The sequence below is a fragment of the Myotis nattereri genome, assembly GCF_964212035.1.
Source record: "Myotis nattereri genome assembly, chromosome: 2".
In the NCBI taxonomy this organism is placed as follows: Eukaryota; Metazoa; Chordata; class Mammalia; order Chiroptera; family Vespertilionidae; genus Myotis; species Myotis nattereri.
This window is the reverse complement of record NC_138076.1, coordinates 23,257,846-23,278,026: the sequence shown is the minus strand read 5'-3', so window position 1 is coordinate 23,278,026 and position 20,181 is coordinate 23,257,846. Positions and strand designations below refer to the sequence as shown.

The 20,181-nt window shown below is 36.7% G+C and overlaps 1 protein-coding gene across 1 annotated transcript in view; it reads left to right on the top strand.

Moving 5' to 3' along the window:
* NSD3 (nuclear receptor binding SET domain protein 3) overlaps positions 1-20,181 on the top strand; it is a 108,761-nt gene that overhangs the window by 68,718 nt on the left and 19,862 nt on the right. Inside the window, exons 9-15 of the mRNA XM_081082686.1 lie at positions 40-85; positions 2,944-3,074; positions 3,451-3,579; positions 4,207-4,333; positions 11,475-11,672; positions 12,139-12,312; positions 17,076-17,222. Coding sequence (XP_080938812.1) covers positions 40-85; positions 2,944-3,074; positions 3,451-3,579; positions 4,207-4,333; positions 11,475-11,672; positions 12,139-12,312; positions 17,076-17,222 — 952 coding nt within the window. The remainder of the gene's footprint in view (positions 1-39; positions 86-2,943; positions 3,075-3,450; positions 3,580-4,206; positions 4,334-11,474; positions 11,673-12,138; positions 12,313-17,075; positions 17,223-20,181) is intronic.

The window sequence follows — 20,181 nt, the reverse complement described above, 5'->3', positions numbered from 1 at the left end:
AAAAATTCCTCGTTAATGCTGATTTTTCTGTCCAAACAGGTTGAAACAGTTCCTCAGACTACAGTGAAGACTGGATTACAGAAAGGTGAGTTTTATAATGTTGATTTTCATTTCCTTGATTAAAACCAGTTTTAAACAATTATTTGTACTTCATGTATTTTTGTTTGTCTCTGTAAATCATTGTTGTTGCTCTTCAGTCAATAATTTGTGTGAAATGGAAGTATTCCCCGGTGTGTGTGTGTGTGTGTGTGTGTGTGTGTGTGTGTGTGACTTCTAGAGTTGATACTATTCTGTACCTCCATGTGAAAAGTCTTACTTGTTTTATGTAAATTGGAGAACACCACTTAGACTTGATACTGTTTCCAACTTTTCTCCATAAGGTTCTGGGGTTTCACTGGTTTATAAACTAGGGATGTGACGAATCCACTTTTTTTGGTATTCGACTGAATACCGAATAGTACCTATTAATGTTTGTCAAACATGGACTATGACAAATCAGACGAGACAACCTGATTGAAAAAATATCTTGCCACATTTATTTTTACAGTGCTGTAAAATCTTTTTGTAAATTAAAATGATTCATAGCATATTTATGGCCATTATTAGATGACCTTAATGCAAATCTATTTGAGATATGCACAAAGTTTAAGAAACCTTAAACTTATATCTGTATTTTCTGTGTGCAATTTGACTACAGTACAAACTCCATAGCATGATTCGTGCGTTTTTGGTGAGATCATTCAGACTGTATTTAATACCTGTAGTTTACTCTGGGCAAATTGCATTATTAAAAAATAAAAAACACCAGCCTCTCTGCATTCTCGGGGAGAAGTCTGCAGCGATGGTCTCCGTGGAGATCCTCAGCAGAACTGAACAGCCTCTCGGAGGGAACACTGCTTGGCGGAGCTCCAAGAAAAGACATCGCGATCGCTGCGAGATTAGGAGGCCTGATTGCGTTGTGTTTCCACCATTCCACAGGGTCGGCGGACCGGGGAGTGCAGGGCTCTGTCAGATTCAGTGACAGCTCCGTCTCCGCAGCGATTGAGGAAACTGTGGACTGAGATTCCTGTACAATTTCATCCCAGAAACTCCAGACTTGTAGTCTCCATGCAAGATTTCTTTGTCGGCGGCTCGATAAACAGTTTCTTTGTTTCCAATTTTGATTTTGCCAATCATCATTATTGGCATTTTCCTGACTGGTTTCTTCTTCAAGACTCTGAACAATTGCTTTAACATTCAAATGATTTTTTTTTTCTTGGTCTGAGCTGGATAGGTACAGCTTAAATCATGGGTCCAGCCTAAAAACCACCGTTTAACTTACACTGATCAATTTCAACATGGACTGTTTTTGTTTTTTGTTTTTAAATAAAGCATCATTAATGCGCGTCTGCAGGGTTTTGCCAAACAGCCCAAACTGTGTACATTACAATAATTAAAAGCTTTTTTTTTTAATGTTAGTGCTGTTATCATGGAGAACATAAGTATGGCAGCTGTCTTTGGCAGTCTGTCATTTTTCTAGCATTTTCAGAATCTCATCGGAAATGGCGGTACCTGTGTTTCCCTTCGAAAGCCTCAGTACAGCACTCCTGTTCCTCTGTTAAAACTCCTTGTTAATCCAGTGATCTTTTAGGCCAAGGAAATATTTTATGGTGGTGTTCTGGGTCCATACACCAGCAATGAAGGAGATAGATTTGTGTACTTGTGTTTTTTAATCAGCGTTAACATGGGCAGGCACCCTCATTTATAGATGTAAGGAAACATTCAGTGAAAAACTTGTAGACTGGGATGTGATAACGAGGTTCCAGTAATCTGAGCAGTCTAAAGAGACCCACATCCTCCACCACAGAACATGGCTATGTACCAAGTGCTACTCTCACTCAGCCTGTTGCGGATCTTCATGGCCCTGGGAGACTTGTTTCTCCATGGTCTCTTCTGGACTGCACACTTCCACCATAGCTTGCTGGGCTGATCTAGATGTCTGTTTGTTGTATGGAAAATTTGGGGGAAATATCCAAAACACAAACTGTGGGTTGAAATATTAACCGTCTCCTTGGTTCCTTGGTATTCACCGTGCCTGATCTGCACATTTCATCGTGGCTGTTTCTGTATAGCCTATACTGCATTAGCCCAAGAGATTGTTGCTTTGTAACTTTTTGCACTATTGTTTTGGCTGGATTTGTATTACACACAGTTTTAAAAAAAATTCCACACTATTCTCTGCCTTTTTTTTCCATATTTATTTCTTCCCGCACAAATTCCACATAGAGGCCGCTCATCCAGCTCTTCGTGATTTGGCTGCACTTGAACATTGATTGTCTGTTTACAGCCCTCAGCAATGTGCCTCCTACATGGCATGACATGTGTAGATGTGCTGCAGCACTTGTTAATGGTCACAATAAATGACACTTCACCAAGGAAGTCTCAGATGAACAATTATGAACATCCAGAATTTATTGGTGCGGGGGGCAATACTCAACTAAATTGCAAAATTGGGGGAAAATGGCACTATCCGTGTACGAATCGAATACAAATCAGAGATTTGTCACATCCCTAATAAAAACAATTTGGAGATGTCTCTGCGACCATATCTGTAAGCTACATAGTGTGTTGGGTTTTATGTCTTCCCCCTCCAAATTGAATCAGCTATCCTGTAGTTTTGGTAGAATTGGTTTTTAGGTTGGAATTTGGGCTCTGTTGACTGAAAATAGTTTTAGAACAGGGGCACTGCATTAAATGTTTTAATAGAGCGGTTGTAAAGAAATCACTGTGAGGAAAAGTCAGAAGCTTATGAAGTTTTGACTCGTGACTTCAGTGTTACAAAGGGAGCTGTGCTTTCTTCACACTACAGATGAGTTTGGGGAAAGAAAATATTCTCCCACAAAAAAGTTAACAGAACAAACTTTAAGCACTATTTTAGGATTAATTTCGGTGTATTGTATTAAGGTGCCAGCGAGATTTCAGATTCCTGTAAACCTCTAAAGAAAAGGAGTCGCGCCTCAACTGATGTAGAAATGACTAGTTCAGCATACAGAGACACATCTGACTCTGATTCTAGAGGCCTGAGTGACCTGCAGGTAAATATGTTCAAGGGTCTGAGCACAGTGCACTTTTTTGCTTTGCAAAACCAAGTAACATACATAATTGCTTTACCCAACTTCTTTGGGAGCATGGGGATTTTTTAAATATTCACAGTGAAGAAGTCATTTGGGTTATTTTGTAATGATGCGCATCTTAATTTTGCTAGTTTCTTATATAACAGAAGCATAGCTTTTTTTTTTTTTTTTTAACTAAAGTTTTTGTCAAAACACCAGACATGGTATCCAGATGTTTTAGAAAGAAAGAGGTCGTGTCCAGGTTTATTTGAGCAACTCTTACTAGGATCTTTATAGCACCTAACTGAGGAAATTTTTGTTTTGTTTTTCTTAAAACTGTGCTATGTTTTCCATGTAGGTAGGCTTTGGAAAGCAAGTAGATAGCCCTTCAGCTACTGCAGATGCAGACATTTCTGATGTGCAGTCCGTGGACTCAAGTTTGTCAAGAAGAGGCTTTGGAACGAGTAAGAAGGACACTGTGTGTCAGGTAGGCAAGTGGCCTGTCCGATAGCTTGAAAGAACTGCTATCATACTCTGCCAGTAATAAATAAATTTACCACCTATTGGAAAGGGTAGTGTCTTTCTAAATTATGATACTGGTTTAAAGCAAGATCTAAAAGCCATTTTGGGCTCTTCACTTTCTGAGTTGGAATATGTACTATTCATATGCAGATATAAATCTCCATTGTGAGATTGTGTTATGAAATGGAAGTAAGTGGCAAATGACTGATTTCAAAACCATTTTCTTAAATTGGTATTAAGTTTTTAATGTATTTTACCCTTTCTGAAAAATGCTGCTTTGCCCTGTGAAAAAAACTGTAAGTATCCAGATTCCAAAAACGAAATCATAAAAGATTAAGTTTGACTTTTAAACTATACCATATTGGGTCTGGAAATAGTTATCTAGTTCAGTGGTTCTCACAGTGAGGGCCAAGGACCAGCAGCATCAGCATTGTCAGGATACTTGTAAATGCATATTCTTTTCCCCCACCCCCACACCTACTGAATCAGAAACTATAGGAGAGGAACCCTGTGCTCTGTGTTGTAATAGACCCTCCAGGTGATTCTGATGCCTGCTGAAGTTTGAGACCCACTGCTCTTTGCTTTGTTGCAGATCTGTGAAAGCTCTGGTGACTCTCTGATTCCTTGTGAGGGAGAGTGCTACAAATACTTTCACCTGGAGTGCCTGGGGGTGACATCACTCCCCGATGGGAAGTTCATCTGCATGGAATGTAAAACCGGTGAGCTTTCTTGTTTTGGTAGATATGAAAAGATGGATAAGGAGGAATGTGCAATGCCAGCACCTGCCATGATATCTAATTTTCTTACTGCTCTTATGTAGCTCTTCTCCCAAAAGTATTTCAACAAATGAAGATCATTTGCTGTTTAGGCTTCATAAAATCGAAACAGTAGTTAGCAATATTATTACAAAATTTCCTCCTACCTGTGCCTTAATCATAAAAATCTATCAATTCATCTAGATGTACTTGTATTTTATCTAAAGAGCTATACAAAGTATATAGAGTAAGTTATTTTTCAAATGGGTTTAAGGTTTTTATGCTCAATAAATTGGTTTAAAGTCCCTTGACTTTAATAGACTAGAGTAAGTGTTGATTGCAAAGCATAACCATGGTGACAGTACTTTTAGTGGAAAGATGGAGCTACTGGAAGTTGTTTTTAAAACTTGTGGGTGTGGCTCAGTGGTTGAACATTGACTCATGAACCTGGAGGTCACACACAGTTGGATTCCTGGTCAGGGCACATTCCCAGGTTTGCAGATTTGATCCCTGGTAGAGGGCATGCAGGAGGCAGCTGATCAATGATTCTCTCTCATTGATGTTTCTACCTTCCTCTCTGAAATCGGTTAAAAATATTAAGAATAATTTAAAAAAATAAAAAATACAGGTTTTGGATTCACCATTTAGTTCTCACCACCCCACCCCAATACAGACTACCACCTATCAAAATAATTTATAGAGAAAGAAGTAGACAAGTTTGTATTTCTTCCCTGTGTACCCATGATTCTATTTAAAGTCATGGAAAGCTGGAAGTAGAGTTGTTTAATCTGTAACAAGGCAAGTGAAGAGTCAACTGAACATAGCATGGTAGTGCGTCCAGGAACTATGAACGGTTTTTTGTTTTATTTTTTGCTGTGAGAAACTATGAGCCAACTGGTTATCAAGGATTTATGATATGCTCATCTTACCCGTGACACTTTATTTTCCTACTCCTTTTCCCTTTTTCTTTGGATTCTCATAAATAGTTTTATCCTTCGTTATTTGATTTTATCCTTCTTTATTTGAATCAGTGCATGCTAAAATTGTTAGAATGGTAATTTTTTCTGAACACTGAGTAAATGCCAGGTGCTGTTAATACTAAGCATTATATCCTATTACTAGAGGCCCAGTGCCTGAAATTTGTGCACTGCTGGGGGCGGGGGATGTCCCTCGTCCCTCAGCCCAGCCTGCGCCTTCTTGCAGTCCGGACCGGTTCGCTGCTCCTTACCGCTCGGCTCACTGTTCCTTAGCGCTGCAGCGGAGGCTGGAGAGGCTCCCCCTCCACCGCTGCACTCACCAGCGTGAGCCTGGCTTCTGGCTGAGTGGCACTCCCCCTGTGGGAGCACACAGACCACCAGGGGGCAGCTCCTGTGTTGAGCGTCTGCCCCCCTGGTGGTCAGTGCACATCATAGCAACTGGTTGTTCTGGTCATTCCGCCGTAATGGTTGCTTAGGCTTTTATTATATAGATCTCATTTTACCCTCATAACATAATAAGATAGATACTGTTATTATTTTCATTTTGCAGAGGGTGAAACTAAGGATTAGAGGGTTTAGTTTAGTACCTTGTCCAAAGTCATGAAAACAGAAGTTGATGAAACTGGCAGTTATGCCAGGAGGCAGCTTGACCCCAGGATCCTTGCTGTTTACCATTGCCTCTACCACCTTGATTAAGTAGGATAGAGATCATGTATCATATATTTTAACACACATGTGCTTTCTCGCTCTCACTCTTGCTCTCTCACAAACATACACATGCAAAAATTAAGCTATTAAAGCTGTTTTGAACATACGACATTTTTTCCTACATAAGATATTTTATTCATCACGTGTAGACCCTACAGTAAAACATTTGAACAATTGGCCAACTGGCAGGCTTGGGGTCAGATTATCTGCACATTGTTTTATTTGTCCTTCAAAATATGTTTTGAATGTGTGAACATGAATCAGGCATGTACTCCTGGTTCCTCACATTCTCTGTCATTCCCTTTTTCTGAAACCCTGTCACTCCAGCCATTTATATAACCTGTCCAGTCCCTTAAAACACTTAAGTTTGCAATCTCTGATTCCAACTACTGATAGGAAGGACCAAATCGCTCAGTATTAAAACACTCTTTTGAGGCTTCTCTCCTAACTCTGGAATCCAGCTGAATTCTGCCATGGTTAGATATAAACTAAATTGGTACACATCTATTAAGAAATTTAAGAAGGAAATTTGCTTTAAAAACAATTAAATGGAACAAAGTTGGAGGATTCATATGCCCTGATTTCAAAATTTACTAAAAGCTACATCAATTAAAACAGTGTGATACTGGCATAAAGACAGACATATACCCAATGGAATAGAATTGGGAGTCCAGAAATAAATATTCACATATACAGGAATGATTTTTTGAGAAGGGTACAAAGACCATTTCATGGGGAAATGACAGGCTTTACAGCAAATGATGCTGGGAAAACTGGATATCCACATGCAAAAGAATGAAATTAGAACCTTAACTAACAACCATATACAAAAAATAATTCAAAATGTGTCAGGGTTCAAACATAAGAGCTAAAACTATAAAACTCTTAGAAGGAAACATAAAAGAAATGTTTGTGACATTGGATTAAGCAGTGATTTCCTGATATGACATCAAAGGCACAGGCAACAAGAGAAAAAATAAACAAATTGGACTTTATCAAAATTAAAAATTGGCTCAGTTGGTTGAGTGTCATATTGCACAACAGAAGGTTGCTGGTTCAGTTCCCGATCAGGACACATACCCAGGTTTCTGGTTTCATTCCTGATTGGGGTATGTGCAGGAGGTAGGCCATGGATGTTTCTCACATCAGTGGTTTTCTCTCTCTCTCTCTCTCTCTCTCTCTCTCTCTCTCTCTCTCTCTCTCTCCCCCTCCCTCCCTCCCTCCCTCCCTCCCTCTCTCCCTCCCTCTCCCTTCCTCTCTCTAAAAGAAAATTTTAAAAAATCAATAAAATGATGTCTCTATTACAAAAAACAACAACACAGTGTACATCAAATGACACTATCAACTGGGTGAAAAAGCAACCTACAAAATGGGAGAAAATATTTGCAAATAACCGATCTGACAAAGAATTAATATCCAAAATCATACATAAAGAACTCCTATAATTTAACAAAAAGCACACAACCCAATTCAAAATTAGGCAAAGAACTTGAATAGATTTTTCTCCAAAGAACTTATACATATGGCCAATAAGCACATGAAAAGATGTTCAACATCATTCATTAGTAATCAGGCAAATACAAATCAAAACCACAATGAGATGCCACTTCATGCCTATTAGAATGGCTATTACCAAGAAAACAGAATATGGAGAAATTGAAACACTTGTACACTGTTGGTGGGAATTTAAAGTGGCATAAGTGCTGTGGAAAACAGTATGGCAGTTCCTCTATTAAACATAGAATACATGTGACCCAGTAATTCCATTTCTGGGTATATACCCAAAAGAATTGAAAGCAGGGTCTCTTAGCAGATATTGGTACACCCATGTTGGTTGCAGCACTATTCACAATGACTAAAAGGTAGAAACAACTCAAATGTCCATCAATGGATGAATGGATAAATAACATGTAGAATAGTAAACAATGGATAAATAAACAATGGAATATTATTCAGCTTTAAAAAGAAATGAAATAAATACTGATATATGCTACAACATGGATGAACCTTGAAGACACTATGCCGAGTGAAATAAGCCATTTATAAGGACAAATATTTTATGGTTCCACTTACTAGTACATGAGTTACCTAGAGTAATCAAATTAATAGAGACAGAAAGTAGAACAGTTGTTAACGGGTTGGTAAGGAGAGAAGAGTGGTGGGTAGTCAGTATGGGATGATGAAAAAATTCTGGAGCTGTATATTGGTGATGATTGCAAAATAATGTAAATGGATTTAATGTCACTGTATACTTAAAAATAGTAAAAATGGCAAATTTTATGTTTTATATTTTTTTAATATGTTTTTAAATTGATTTTTAGAGAGAGAGGAAGGAAGAGGGATAGAGAGATAGAAACATCAATGAAAGAGAAACATCATCTATCAGCTGTCTCCTGCACATACCCCTACTGGGGATCGAGCCTACAGCCCAGGCACATGCTCTGACTGGGAATCGACCCTGCGACCTTTTGATTCCTGGGTCGACGTGCAACTATTGAGTCACACCAGCAGGGCTCATGTTTTATATTTTAACTACAATTTTAAAAAGAACAAAAAACAATTACTGCCCTGGCCAGTTTTCCTCAGTGTTTAGAGCATCAGCCTGCGGACCAAAGGGTACCAGGTTCGATTCCCTGTCAAGGGCATGTACCTTGGTTGCAAGTTCCCCAGCCCAGTAAGGGTGTGTGCAGGAGGCAACTAATTGATGTGTGTCTCGCTCCTCCACCTGCCTCCCTTTCACTCTCCCTAGAAAGCAATGGAAAAAATATCCTCTGGTGAGGATTTTAAAAAAGATTTTTAAACAAAAACAATCACAGTTGACCCTTGAACACCACAGGTTTGAACTACATGAGTCCACTTATATGCAGATTTTTTTCCAATAAATACTGTCTCTTGGAACATCTTTTAGAAATTTCCTTACCACCATGAAGCAGTCATGTTAATTATACTATGCTACAAAAAAGCAATTGTATTGCTGTTTTAAAATATCAATGCATGAGTCATTACATCTGTAAATAAATATAAATTTCTTTTTCACATTATCACCTTTTTTTTGTTAATCTTCACCTGAGGATATTTTTTCCATTGGTTTTTGAGCTCTTTTTATGTCAATGCAAATATATTCAATTGCTGTTCTATAGTATGCCTATGTCACAGTTTAACTATTCTCCTATTGGAGGAAGTTTGAGTTGTTTTCAGTTGTTTGCAGTTACAGACAGTGCTTTAGTCAGCATCCTTTTACATATACAAGTCTATTCTAATGTAGAGAGTAAGAAGTATAATTTCTAGGCCGCAAAAAGTGGATGTACTTTTTTGAAAAATGGATTCTGCCTTGTTTCTTTCTAAAGTAGTTCCTTCTGATTTAAATTCCTACGAGCACTATGCAAGAGTACCTTTTCTCCCTACACCCTGATCAACAACTGATATTATCAGACTTTGAAAGTTTTTTTCCTATTGATGAATTTTTATAGTAAAATGTAACTTGTGGTTTTAATTAGCATTTATCTGATTACTAGTGAAGTTGAGCATTTTTCATGTTTATTGGCTGTCTTTCTGCTTTCTGTAAATTGTTCATTCCTTTTGCTCGCGTTTATTAGGCTATTTTGTTTCTATTTTGATTGATAGTTCTTTATAAGTCTTGTTTAGCTATCTTTGCTTATATAGGTTGCATATATTTTCACTATATTTGAACATTGTGTAACAAAACAATCCTTTATCATCTTTGTTGCATATATTTTTCCACATCTGTTTGTCTTTTACGTATTCCTTCTTTTTTTTCCATTCTAATTGGGATTATTTCTTCCTTTAAATATTTGGCAGATTGACCAGTAGAGCCATCTGGGCTTAAAGTTTTCTTTTGTTGGAAGATTTTTAATTATAGTTTCACTTTCTTTAATAGTTTATATAACTAATAATATTTTCTATTTGTTTTTGTGCCATTGTTGGTAAGTTCTGTTTTTCTAGGAATCTGTTTACTTATCTAAGTTGTAAAATTTATTGGCAAAAATGTAATGATGACCGTGTATTATCTTTTTAACTTTGTAGGATATGTAGTGATATATCATTATTTATTTCTGATAGTTATATGTGTTGCTACTTTTTCTTGTGTGTGTGTTTTTTTTTAATTAGTCATTGTTACCAGGGATATCAGTTTTTTTAAAATATGTTTTTATTAATTTTTAGAGAGAGAGGGAAGGAGAGGGGGAGAGAAATAGAAACATCAATGAGAGTGAGACAGCAGCATCAATTGATTGCCTCTTGCTCACCTCCTATTGGGGATCAAAGCCCAGAACCTGGGCATGTACTCTGACTGGGAATCAAACTGGCCAGCCACCTCCTGGTGCGCAGGTCGATGCTCAACCCTTGAGCCACACTGGCCAGGCAGGGATATCTGTTTTATTAATCTTTTTCAAAGTGCCAATTTTTGTTTTTGTTTTTAATATTTCCCAATGTATATTAATTTCACTTCATTTTTGAAGAATGTTTTCAGTGGATATAGAATTCTGGCTTGGTAACAATTTTCTTTCAGCTTTAAAGATAGCATCTCATTATTTTCTGGTTTTTATTTTTCTTTCAGTCAGCTATTAGTGTTATTGTTGCTTCGTTGAAGATACTTGTCTTTTGTGTGGGTAATTTTAATATTTTCTTTTTTGTCCCTGATTTTGTACAGTTAGAATAAGATGTCTAGCTGTCATTTTTTTGTTTTGAGGGGGTAATTTTGAGTTTTCATCTTATCCCTGTTTTACATATGGAAATTTTAAGTGATTATCTAATGGAATCTGCCTTTTCTTTGGTAGTTTCTTTTACTTATTCTGTGTTGGAAAGACCTTGACACTCTCACCTCTCAGGTGTTGAAAAATTCTGGTTTGGGTTTTCTACGGAAATAATTTTAGTGTAGAGTAAAAAGTGGAGATCTAAATTATTTATACTGCTACATCTCCAAATCCTATATAATATAAGGCTAATGTGCAAATAGACTGAAAGGCAGAATGACCGGTCATTATGATGCACACTGACCACTAGGGGGCAGACGCTCAATGCAGGAGCTTCCCCCTGGTGGTCAGTGCACTCCCACTGGAGCAAGTGCTGCTCAGCCGGAAGCCGGGCTCATGGCTGGTGAACGAAGGGGTGGTCGCAGGAGCCTCTCCCACCTTTGCTGCAGGCAGACATCCCCCGAGGGGTCCCAGACTGCAAGAGGGCACAGGCCGGGCTGTGGGGACCCCTCCCGACCCCCAGTGCATGAATGTCATGCACCAGGCCTCTAGTCAATTATAATAGCAAATCAATCATTCTAACAAAATTTATTAAATATTTTAATTTAACCATTTATTTTCCATGTTCATCTCAGTAACTGCTTCTATTTAAAAGGAATATGCTTTAATTAGCTTTTATTTAATCTCTGTTCTTCACCAATTTTCCAGGAAAGCACCCATGTTTTTCATGTAAGGTGTCTGGTACAGATGTGAAGCGTTGCTCTGTCGGAGCTTGTGGGAAATTTTATCATGAAGCCTGTGTCCGCAAATTCCCCACTGCCGTCTTTGAATCAAAAGGATTCCGCTGTCCCCAGCACTGCTGTTCTGCCTGCTCTATGGAGAAAGATATCCACAAAGCAAGTAAAGGTAAAACAGAGCTAAGGTAAAAAAGAGCTACTTTTTAAGTTCAGTAGCAAATAATAAGCATATTGTTATAAGGAGCATCAGGCATTCTCCCTCTGTTTGTAGATACATGACTCAGCCACAGTAGATAGCATAATAAGTAGAGATTAGGTTCTCATTCAGACAATGAGAAGAAAATTTCATATGTTCAAAATTACCCTTGGAAATTCCTTAAACAGCTGCAATATTGGAGACCACCATCTCCCCAGCATGTGAACAGACAAGTATTTCTTTGATCTCTAGAAGGGTGCTGCATTTAGGGGCCATATAGCATAAGAATGACAGAGCCAAACAAGTGAAGAAAATATTTTTATCTTACTATATTCAGCATCACACAGGAACCCAAAAGAACCCAACTCCAAAAATTTCATTTTATATATCCAGCTGATGCCTTATTATGTAGATTCCTTTTTGATTTGTCTTTAAACAGGTCGCATGATGAGGTGTTTGAGATGTCCAGTAGCCTATCACTCTGGAGATGCTTGTGTTGCTGCTGGAAGCATATTCGTGTCCTCCTACATTCTCATCTGTAGTAATCATTCCAAACGGAGCAGTAATTCATCCTCTGCTGTAAATGTAGGCTTTTGTTTCGTTTGTGCGAGAGGTGAGTGTCAATCCTTTCTCTTAGTTCTTTCTGAGTTAACTGGCATTAAAATAGAGTTTCAATAATATCCCCAAGACAGATGAACATTTCCAGTAGCTAGTCCCTTTTATATCATTAGACATTCAAATTGTTAGAATATTAATTCTTCCATAAATATAAGCGAAAGTCTGAATTTTTTAATAACTTAGAATTATGCATAAGTCCTTAGCATTTCTACTTGGAGCATCAAAAGATTAATCTATTTCCTTCTGCAAACAATTCTTCTATTCAAAGCAGGCCCTTCCCGTGTCATATTCTTTAATCCAGAGCTTACAACCTATTGAGATTTCACTTGGAAGGCAAAATGAGCACATTTATTTTTTAGTCGTTTATGTCATATTTTATCATGTTTTAGTCTGGCATTGAGGAAGGCCTGATGGGATACAGCCAAAGCAACATATGTGGTGGTGTTAGTTAAGAGCCAGAAATGCAGGCTGTTGATATGTAGGTATGTCAAGAGATTGATCAACTAAAAACAATATTGTGTCCCTCAGGGGGTCAGTGAGCTTGAGTTCATGATAAACATAAAATAGAACTTCATTAGTCGAATATGATACAGAATATTTATCTTTTTTTTTCTTTAGGAGACAGTTCTTTAATTTGGTGAAAGTACCATAAAATATTTTTAAATAGAATTTAGGTAGTATTATAGATCTTGAGTTACTTTACTTTTGTGTCTCACATTTTTAAAATAATAACTAGAGGAAGTGGGCAGTAAAAGTTTAAATAAATGGTATCCTTTCTGTAGCAGCCAGCGGGGTCCATTGTGTGTACTGCTTCCAGTATGCCAGAGTTTTCTTTCCTCACTAGAGCAATTACACAGCTGTATCCTTCTTTGAAACCTGGCTGGTACATGGAGAAGTAGGTCTGACATATTTCGTGCCACATTGTAACAGGTGACTAAAACGATTCAAATAAAAAGAATAAACCCCGTCCCTAAGAAAGTAATGATAGGATGGAAATACTGACTTATCCAATTGAGTGGCTAGCTTTAGAGACCTTTAAACAGATGAGTGTCAATGAGAACATAAAGTCTCTATGGCTTTGTTAGTATTTTATTCTACTATCTAAGCACTTACTTTACTTAATTTTACCAGGAGTGTGTGTTTCTTACTTTTACTCACTTTTACTGGTTTGTGTTTCTCGTAAAAATGAGTAAAGCACTTAATTTTACTTTTACTCACTTTTACTAGGAGTGTGTGTTACTTATTTTTACTCACTTTTACTAGTTTGTGTTTCTGTTTGTGCATGTGTAACTGAGCCAACATTTTAAATATCAAGTTACTAACTCTCATGTTGATGTACTTGGGAGTACATTTTGAATCAATCAAGTACCATCAGTATGTATTAACCAATATTTTCTTTGGCTCTATTTCATTCAATAATTGGGAAACCTTTAAAAACAGGTATTTTCAACTTAAGACAGGTAGAAAAATGGCCCATTGTCAAGGAACCTTGTTTTGTAGAAAATCTAGCCATTTTGTTAAGTTTAACTTATATGCCTTGATTAAAAGCTTGAGATAATGGAAATAGGAAAAACCCATGTTTTAATACTAGGATCTGTATTTGGATCTTATCAATTTGGCAATTATTCTAAAGTATTACTACATTTAAATGCCTACTTAATTAAGCAAGATTATTTAATTCCCAAGTATTTTAACTGGAACTTTGTCCAGTAAACAGTAACTTTTATTTTCCTTTACAGAATTTTATAAAATCTTATTCTAAATTGATCAAATGTTGGGATTTGAGAAGGCTTAAAAGTTTTTCAGAAATACATAATATGTGTTCTTTATTCATTATTTGTAGCAGTTTCCTTTTTTAAAAAGAGACCTAATTGTAATAAATCCACACATTAAAAGGAGTACTTTAATCGTTTGTTTTTGCTATTAGAAAACTTAGCTTGTTTTGTTTTGTTTCTTGTCTCATACAGTTTTTCCCTCCTCTGAGAGGATTTTTCTTAGTTCTTGGTTATTGCTTGTTTAAAATCATTAAGCTAATTCTTAAGGACACAAATATCTAGAAATATTTTTTAGAAATGTTTTAAGGTTTGCAGGAGTGAGGAATGTACGACCCAAGAAATCATTTGGTCTGTCCTTGCCAAGGCATTAGGGGTGAGTTAATTAAATGTTTGACCAAATATAACAGGCTAATTTTTAAGTTGATAATTTTATATAGCCTAAGAATGGTGTTATAAATACCAAATGGTTGGCAGAAAAAAGGTTCCCTACTCCTGGTTTAGAGGAACTTTCCTCCTCCCTCGCCCTCCCCATGGTGCATAGAAAATGTTCAGTTATATTTCAGTGTCATAAACAGGAGTGGGCAAAAGTAGATATACATAATACAACAAATAATACAATAATTAATAAATAATAATACAAGAATAAACTCTGCTTTTCGCATACTCACACCTGTAAACCTACTTTGCCCACCCTTGAATATTACTCAGCATCTTTCATCTGGAGGTTGGTGTAAAATAATAGTTAGCTAACTTCTATGCCTTTCTTTGTAATGGTAATTTTAAACAGAGAAGTTAGATTAGGGTTTTCTTTTAATTTTAATAATAATAGCAATTTGCCCTAACCGGTTTGGCTCAATGGATAGAGCATCGGCCTGCGGACTAAAGGGTCCCAGGTTCGATTCCAGTCAAGGGCATGTACCTTGGCTGCAGGCACATCCCCAGTAGGGAGTGTGCAGGAGGCAGCTGATCAATGTTTCTCTCTCATCAATGTTTCTAACTCTCTATCCCTCTCCCTTCCTCTCTGTAAAATATCAATAAAATATATTTTTAAAAATAATAATAATAGCAATTTATTTTGCATCTGTAAATCAAACTCTACTAAATACTATCTCAGGGGTCCTCAAACTTTTTAAACAGGGGGCCAGTTCACTGTCCCTCAGACCGTTGGAGGGCTGGACTATAGTTTAAAAAAAAACTATGAACAAATTCCTATGCACACTGCATGTATCTTATTTTGAAGTAAAAAAACAAAATGGGAACAAATACAAAATTTGTATTTGCATGTGGCCCGCGGGCCGTAGTTTGAGGACCCCTGTTAACTATCTGAATGAATTGCCACAATTGCCCTAAGAAGTTATTTCCCCATTTTATGTGGATGAGAACACTGAAGCCCAGCTGAAATATTTAAAAGTTGTTAAATAGAGGGACCATGTGTACCTGATCTTTCTTATTTTAAAACCCACGTTTTTTTATTTTACACTACCTTTTTCTATTAAATGTATGAAATTCATTTGACATCATATGCCTTTTATTACCAATTAGCAATTTCAAGTTCCATTCTGTCATCTGGATCAGAGATATTTCTTGAATATCTCAGTGTACAGTAGCACTAATGAAGATAAGATCCACAGAAAAGTAAATGGTATCCCCTTAAAAAACAAAACTCTTTCCTCTTCTCAAAATGATCTCTGTGAAACTGTTGTCATGATCCTAATATATAAAGAGCCAGGGTCTGTCACGACCTAAACGACCAGACAGATGACCAAACAGCACGCTAGGGTCCTGGCCATCGCGGCGGAAGTCAGTCCTGGATCCCAGCTGCCCACGGTGCGGCAACAGGAGGGAGCTGTGGGAACGGAGCCATGCTGCCATTGGACTGATTTCTGGTCCCTCCCCTTGCCCGCAGGCTCTGGGGAACCGGAGCCATGCTGCGATCAGACTGGCCTCTTGGACCCTCCCCACTGGCCCACAGGTCCGGGGAACTAGAGCCATGCTGCAATGGGACTGGACCCTACCAGAGGGGTCCCGGATTGTGATAGAGTGCAGGCTGGGCTGAGAGACACTCTTCCCCCCCCCCTCCCCTCCCAGTGCACGAATTTTTGTGCACCGGGCCTCTAGTTTTATTATAAAGTGCTAGATCATTATAAACTGACCAATAACCAAATAGAGAAATTTTCCCTGGTCTCACAGTTCCCCAGATTTAGGAATTGCCTTTATCTATGTTATGAACTTAACTAGGGGAAGGGAAATGGGAGGGAGAGAAGTGAATGTCACAGGTGAGTTAGAGCAGATTTTACTTCCTCCAAATAAGATAGAGCTGTATTGGTAGATCAAAAGGACTCTATAAACCTTTGAAGTTGTTAATTACTTTATATCATGGCAGAGAAAAAATGGTTTGTATTACTTTAGTAAAGTTCAACAAAGTATGTCCCCTTTAAAAGTACATATTGTATTGATAGAGAAAAGCTTTATTATCTGGCAGAAAAAACTAGAACGTGTTTGAGAATATCTAAGACATGAATAGGAAAGAGGAGAGACTCATTTCTTCCTTTAAGTGCCACTTGATACATTGAAGGTAGATCAGGTTCTATATTATGGATCTAGTTCTCATTTCTAGCAGTCAAGTGATACGTTATTTTGTTGTCTGGATTGTCATTATAGTAATTCTAAATATTAAGGAATGTGGTTTTATTTTTCATAGAGAGTTTTTCATATGTTAAATGCAGTTTACATCTTCAAAATTAATTTGGAGTTTTCTTCTGGGTATATAGGTTTCTAGGTAGGGAATAAGGCATTGAGTCATTTAAACTCCCTTTAATAACTATAGATAGCTTTTTCTGTCAGATCTTTCTTTTTCTTCATACTTTCTTTTTTCCTCCCAACTTTAAGCACAGCTACATAATAGGGACTGGTTTATTTTTTCTCCACATGGAATCATGGGTAGTTTCATTGCAGTTCATCTCTTTCTGTTTGTTTCGTATAGGGCTGATAGTTCAGGATCATTCAGACCCCATGTTCAGTTCATATGCCTATAAGTCCCACTACCTACTGAATGAATCAAATCGTGCAGAGTTGATGAAATTACCTATGATTCCTTCTTCGTCAGCTTCCAAAAAGAAATATGAGAAAGGTAATAATCAAAATAGTTTATCTCTTGCTTTCTTTTTGCATTTCCTTTTTTTTTTAAATGAAGGGGGGAAATGTATGCCTGTCAAGCACCATCTGTTGCTTTTCTACCGTGGTGGTTGTAACTGTCTTCATATGGCTGCAAATTTATTAAAAAGGGCTTAAAATAATTCCATTTATTGCAAATTTTTACTTACTCTTCTCCTTGAATAAATTTTCACACATTTTATATATCTATGGGCTATTAAAATTGAAAGACTTGGATTTTGCTTAGTGTAGAGGAATAGTCTAAGGGCTCTTTCTCTTTTGCCTGATGTAGAACTAACATTCATGTTAGAATAGAATAGACACAATATAATTTGTTACTGACTTTTAACTAAATAGTAAGATAGGTTGTTAAATAGAGGGAAATAAAGATACTGATACTTAAAGGTTTTATTTTAGAATACATTCTATCATTTTGTTTCTTAAATGTTTTATTCAGTTGCTATGAAAACTAGTTGTCCTTCTCTCAGGATAATTGGTGGGCAGCTGGGGAGGGTACCCCAAATATTGGATATTGAAAGGCAGTCCAGGTGAGCTGAAGAATTGCTTATAGATAACATAATATCCACAGAGAATTAGGAGCTACATGTATATTTATATTCTCCCAGTTAATTTAGTCTGTGGAAGAAAATCTTCTGTGTTTAGCTTTACATAGCATACTTGTAATAAAGGTGAAAAGTGATTTAACAATAATGTATTATTTGGGAAGTTACTGTCTCAGCAAGTAAATTAAATAACCTGGAAGGTGAATGCCTTTTCTTGTGTGCATTCCCATTATGATCTGGGGCCAAGTGCAGATTCTTTAAAGAAAAATTAATTCATACCTAATACAGTGTGTACATTGGAAATGGGCCTCTTTTTTTCCCTTTGTGTTGCCTGCTTGATGTATCTTTGTTCTTTGTCAGAATTCTTAAGAGGCAACCCATGACTAAAAGGAAGTATAACTAAGCAAGCTGATTAGAACCTGGAGAAGTATGTTGGAGAGGTATTAGGTTTTTTTCTTTGTTTTCCATTGAAATCACAGTTTTCCACTGAAGTCACCTTACTAGTGACACCACCTACTTCCAAAACAAAGATGGGCATAGGCTTGACTAACTCCATAATGCAATAAAATTAGACTGCCTGAGACGTTTTAGGAAATGCCTGATATTCCTGCTGGTGCCATTGAAATGAGATTAATTCAATTGTTGCTTATTTTGTTTTCAGTACTTGGTATTGACCTTGACATAAATTGAAATTATTTTGAGCCCTCTGTTTGCTTAGCTTGAACCACATCTTTTCATGCATCCTAAAGCAGTTTTCTTGCATAACACCAAGGTGGATTGTTCATATTTTTATTTTTCTATTTCCCTGTTTTTCTGTTGTTTTTGTTTTTTGTCAAAAAATCATGATGACTTTTCACTGATAACTCTCGGTCTGTATTTCCTCTGAAATAAGACTTAAAATTCAGGACTATTCTATAATATTAAAAATGGCCAGCCTTACTTTTCCCCGTCAGCTCTAAGAATGACATGCCCTCTAAAAGCTATTTGCAAAGGCTGCTCTCTCTATTGGTTATTTCTTTCTGTTGTAAAAATGGGCTTTCTCATTTTAGTTTAAACTTACAGAAGAATTCCTAGGCTAAGAGCGCTCAGACAGCTAATCTCTAGGTTGGGGAATTGGAACTGTTAATCCATATTAAGATTTGCAGACAAAGGAACAAATCCCAATGATTGAAGAAAAAGCTTTTAAGCAGAGGAAATATAGTAATTTAATTCATCACTGATTGTATATGGATTTTTTCTTTTTGTTTTTATGACAATCAGAAGTTTGAGCGTCTGCAGTAAGATAAGATTTTCTGGAAAATTGATAGCTAGCTAACCTTCAGAAGGTTGGAGCATGTGATTTGATAAAGTTGTAAAGAAGGCTCCTAACCTCTAGCTAATGAGACTTTAAATCTTAGTGTACTTGTGGGTTATAGACCTGATTTTCCAATGGGAGGATGATTTTTTTTTGCAGTAAATGTCTTTATCATATTTCATCTTCATTAGTTAACATCCTTTTCCATCACTTGTTGAAATACCTATTAGAAATACCTAATCTTCCCCTCCCCCATCTTTTTCATTTCTTTGCATTTAGTAATATTATTTTGTTTTGTTAGCCACACCTATTTTGGTCTTGATCCAGAGATCATTTTATGTATTTAAAAGGAGAGGATTTTTCTAGGCAAGTTGGAGGGATCTCCTTGCGTGTAGTACTTCATTCCACACTGATATTTACTTAATTTTATACTATAAAGCAGTGGTTCTCAATATGAAGTCAGAAAAGACTCATGTAAGTAACATTTTTGAACTATTCTTAATATTTCAGAAAATCTAATAGAAGCACACAAACTATGGCTGCATGAGTTTCTTTATATTTGGCTATGATTTAAATAATACAGTGTGATAATGCTAGTTTTGTTATTAGATTCAGAAGCTCTGATTGGCAGTTTTATATTTCTCTGGTTAATAACATCAGAAAAATGTTATTTTTTTAGTGTAGGGGTTTGTTTTTGGGTTTTATTTTTGGTTGATAAAATATTGGAAGCATATAAGTTCATGAGGGAAGGGAAGGGGATCCTTGGTGATGAAAAATTGCAAACCACTGCTCTATAGCTTGTTTGACTTTATCTTCACTAAAAAGGTAATGATGATATATGTAATCATCACCTTGAGCAAGTGCAATCCTTTTGCTTTTTTGTATCCTTTTATGGGAAGTAAGAAATACTGATCAACCTATTGCCTATTTTCATTCTTGCTAATTTAATTATAAAGTGATTTAGTCGACTATGGCACTGGATTAAAATACAAAGATGACCATTGCTTGCTTTCTTAGCTCTCAAGGAGAAAAGAAAGTAAGCTGCTACATATTTCTTTGAAAATCTGCTCTCAAATTTA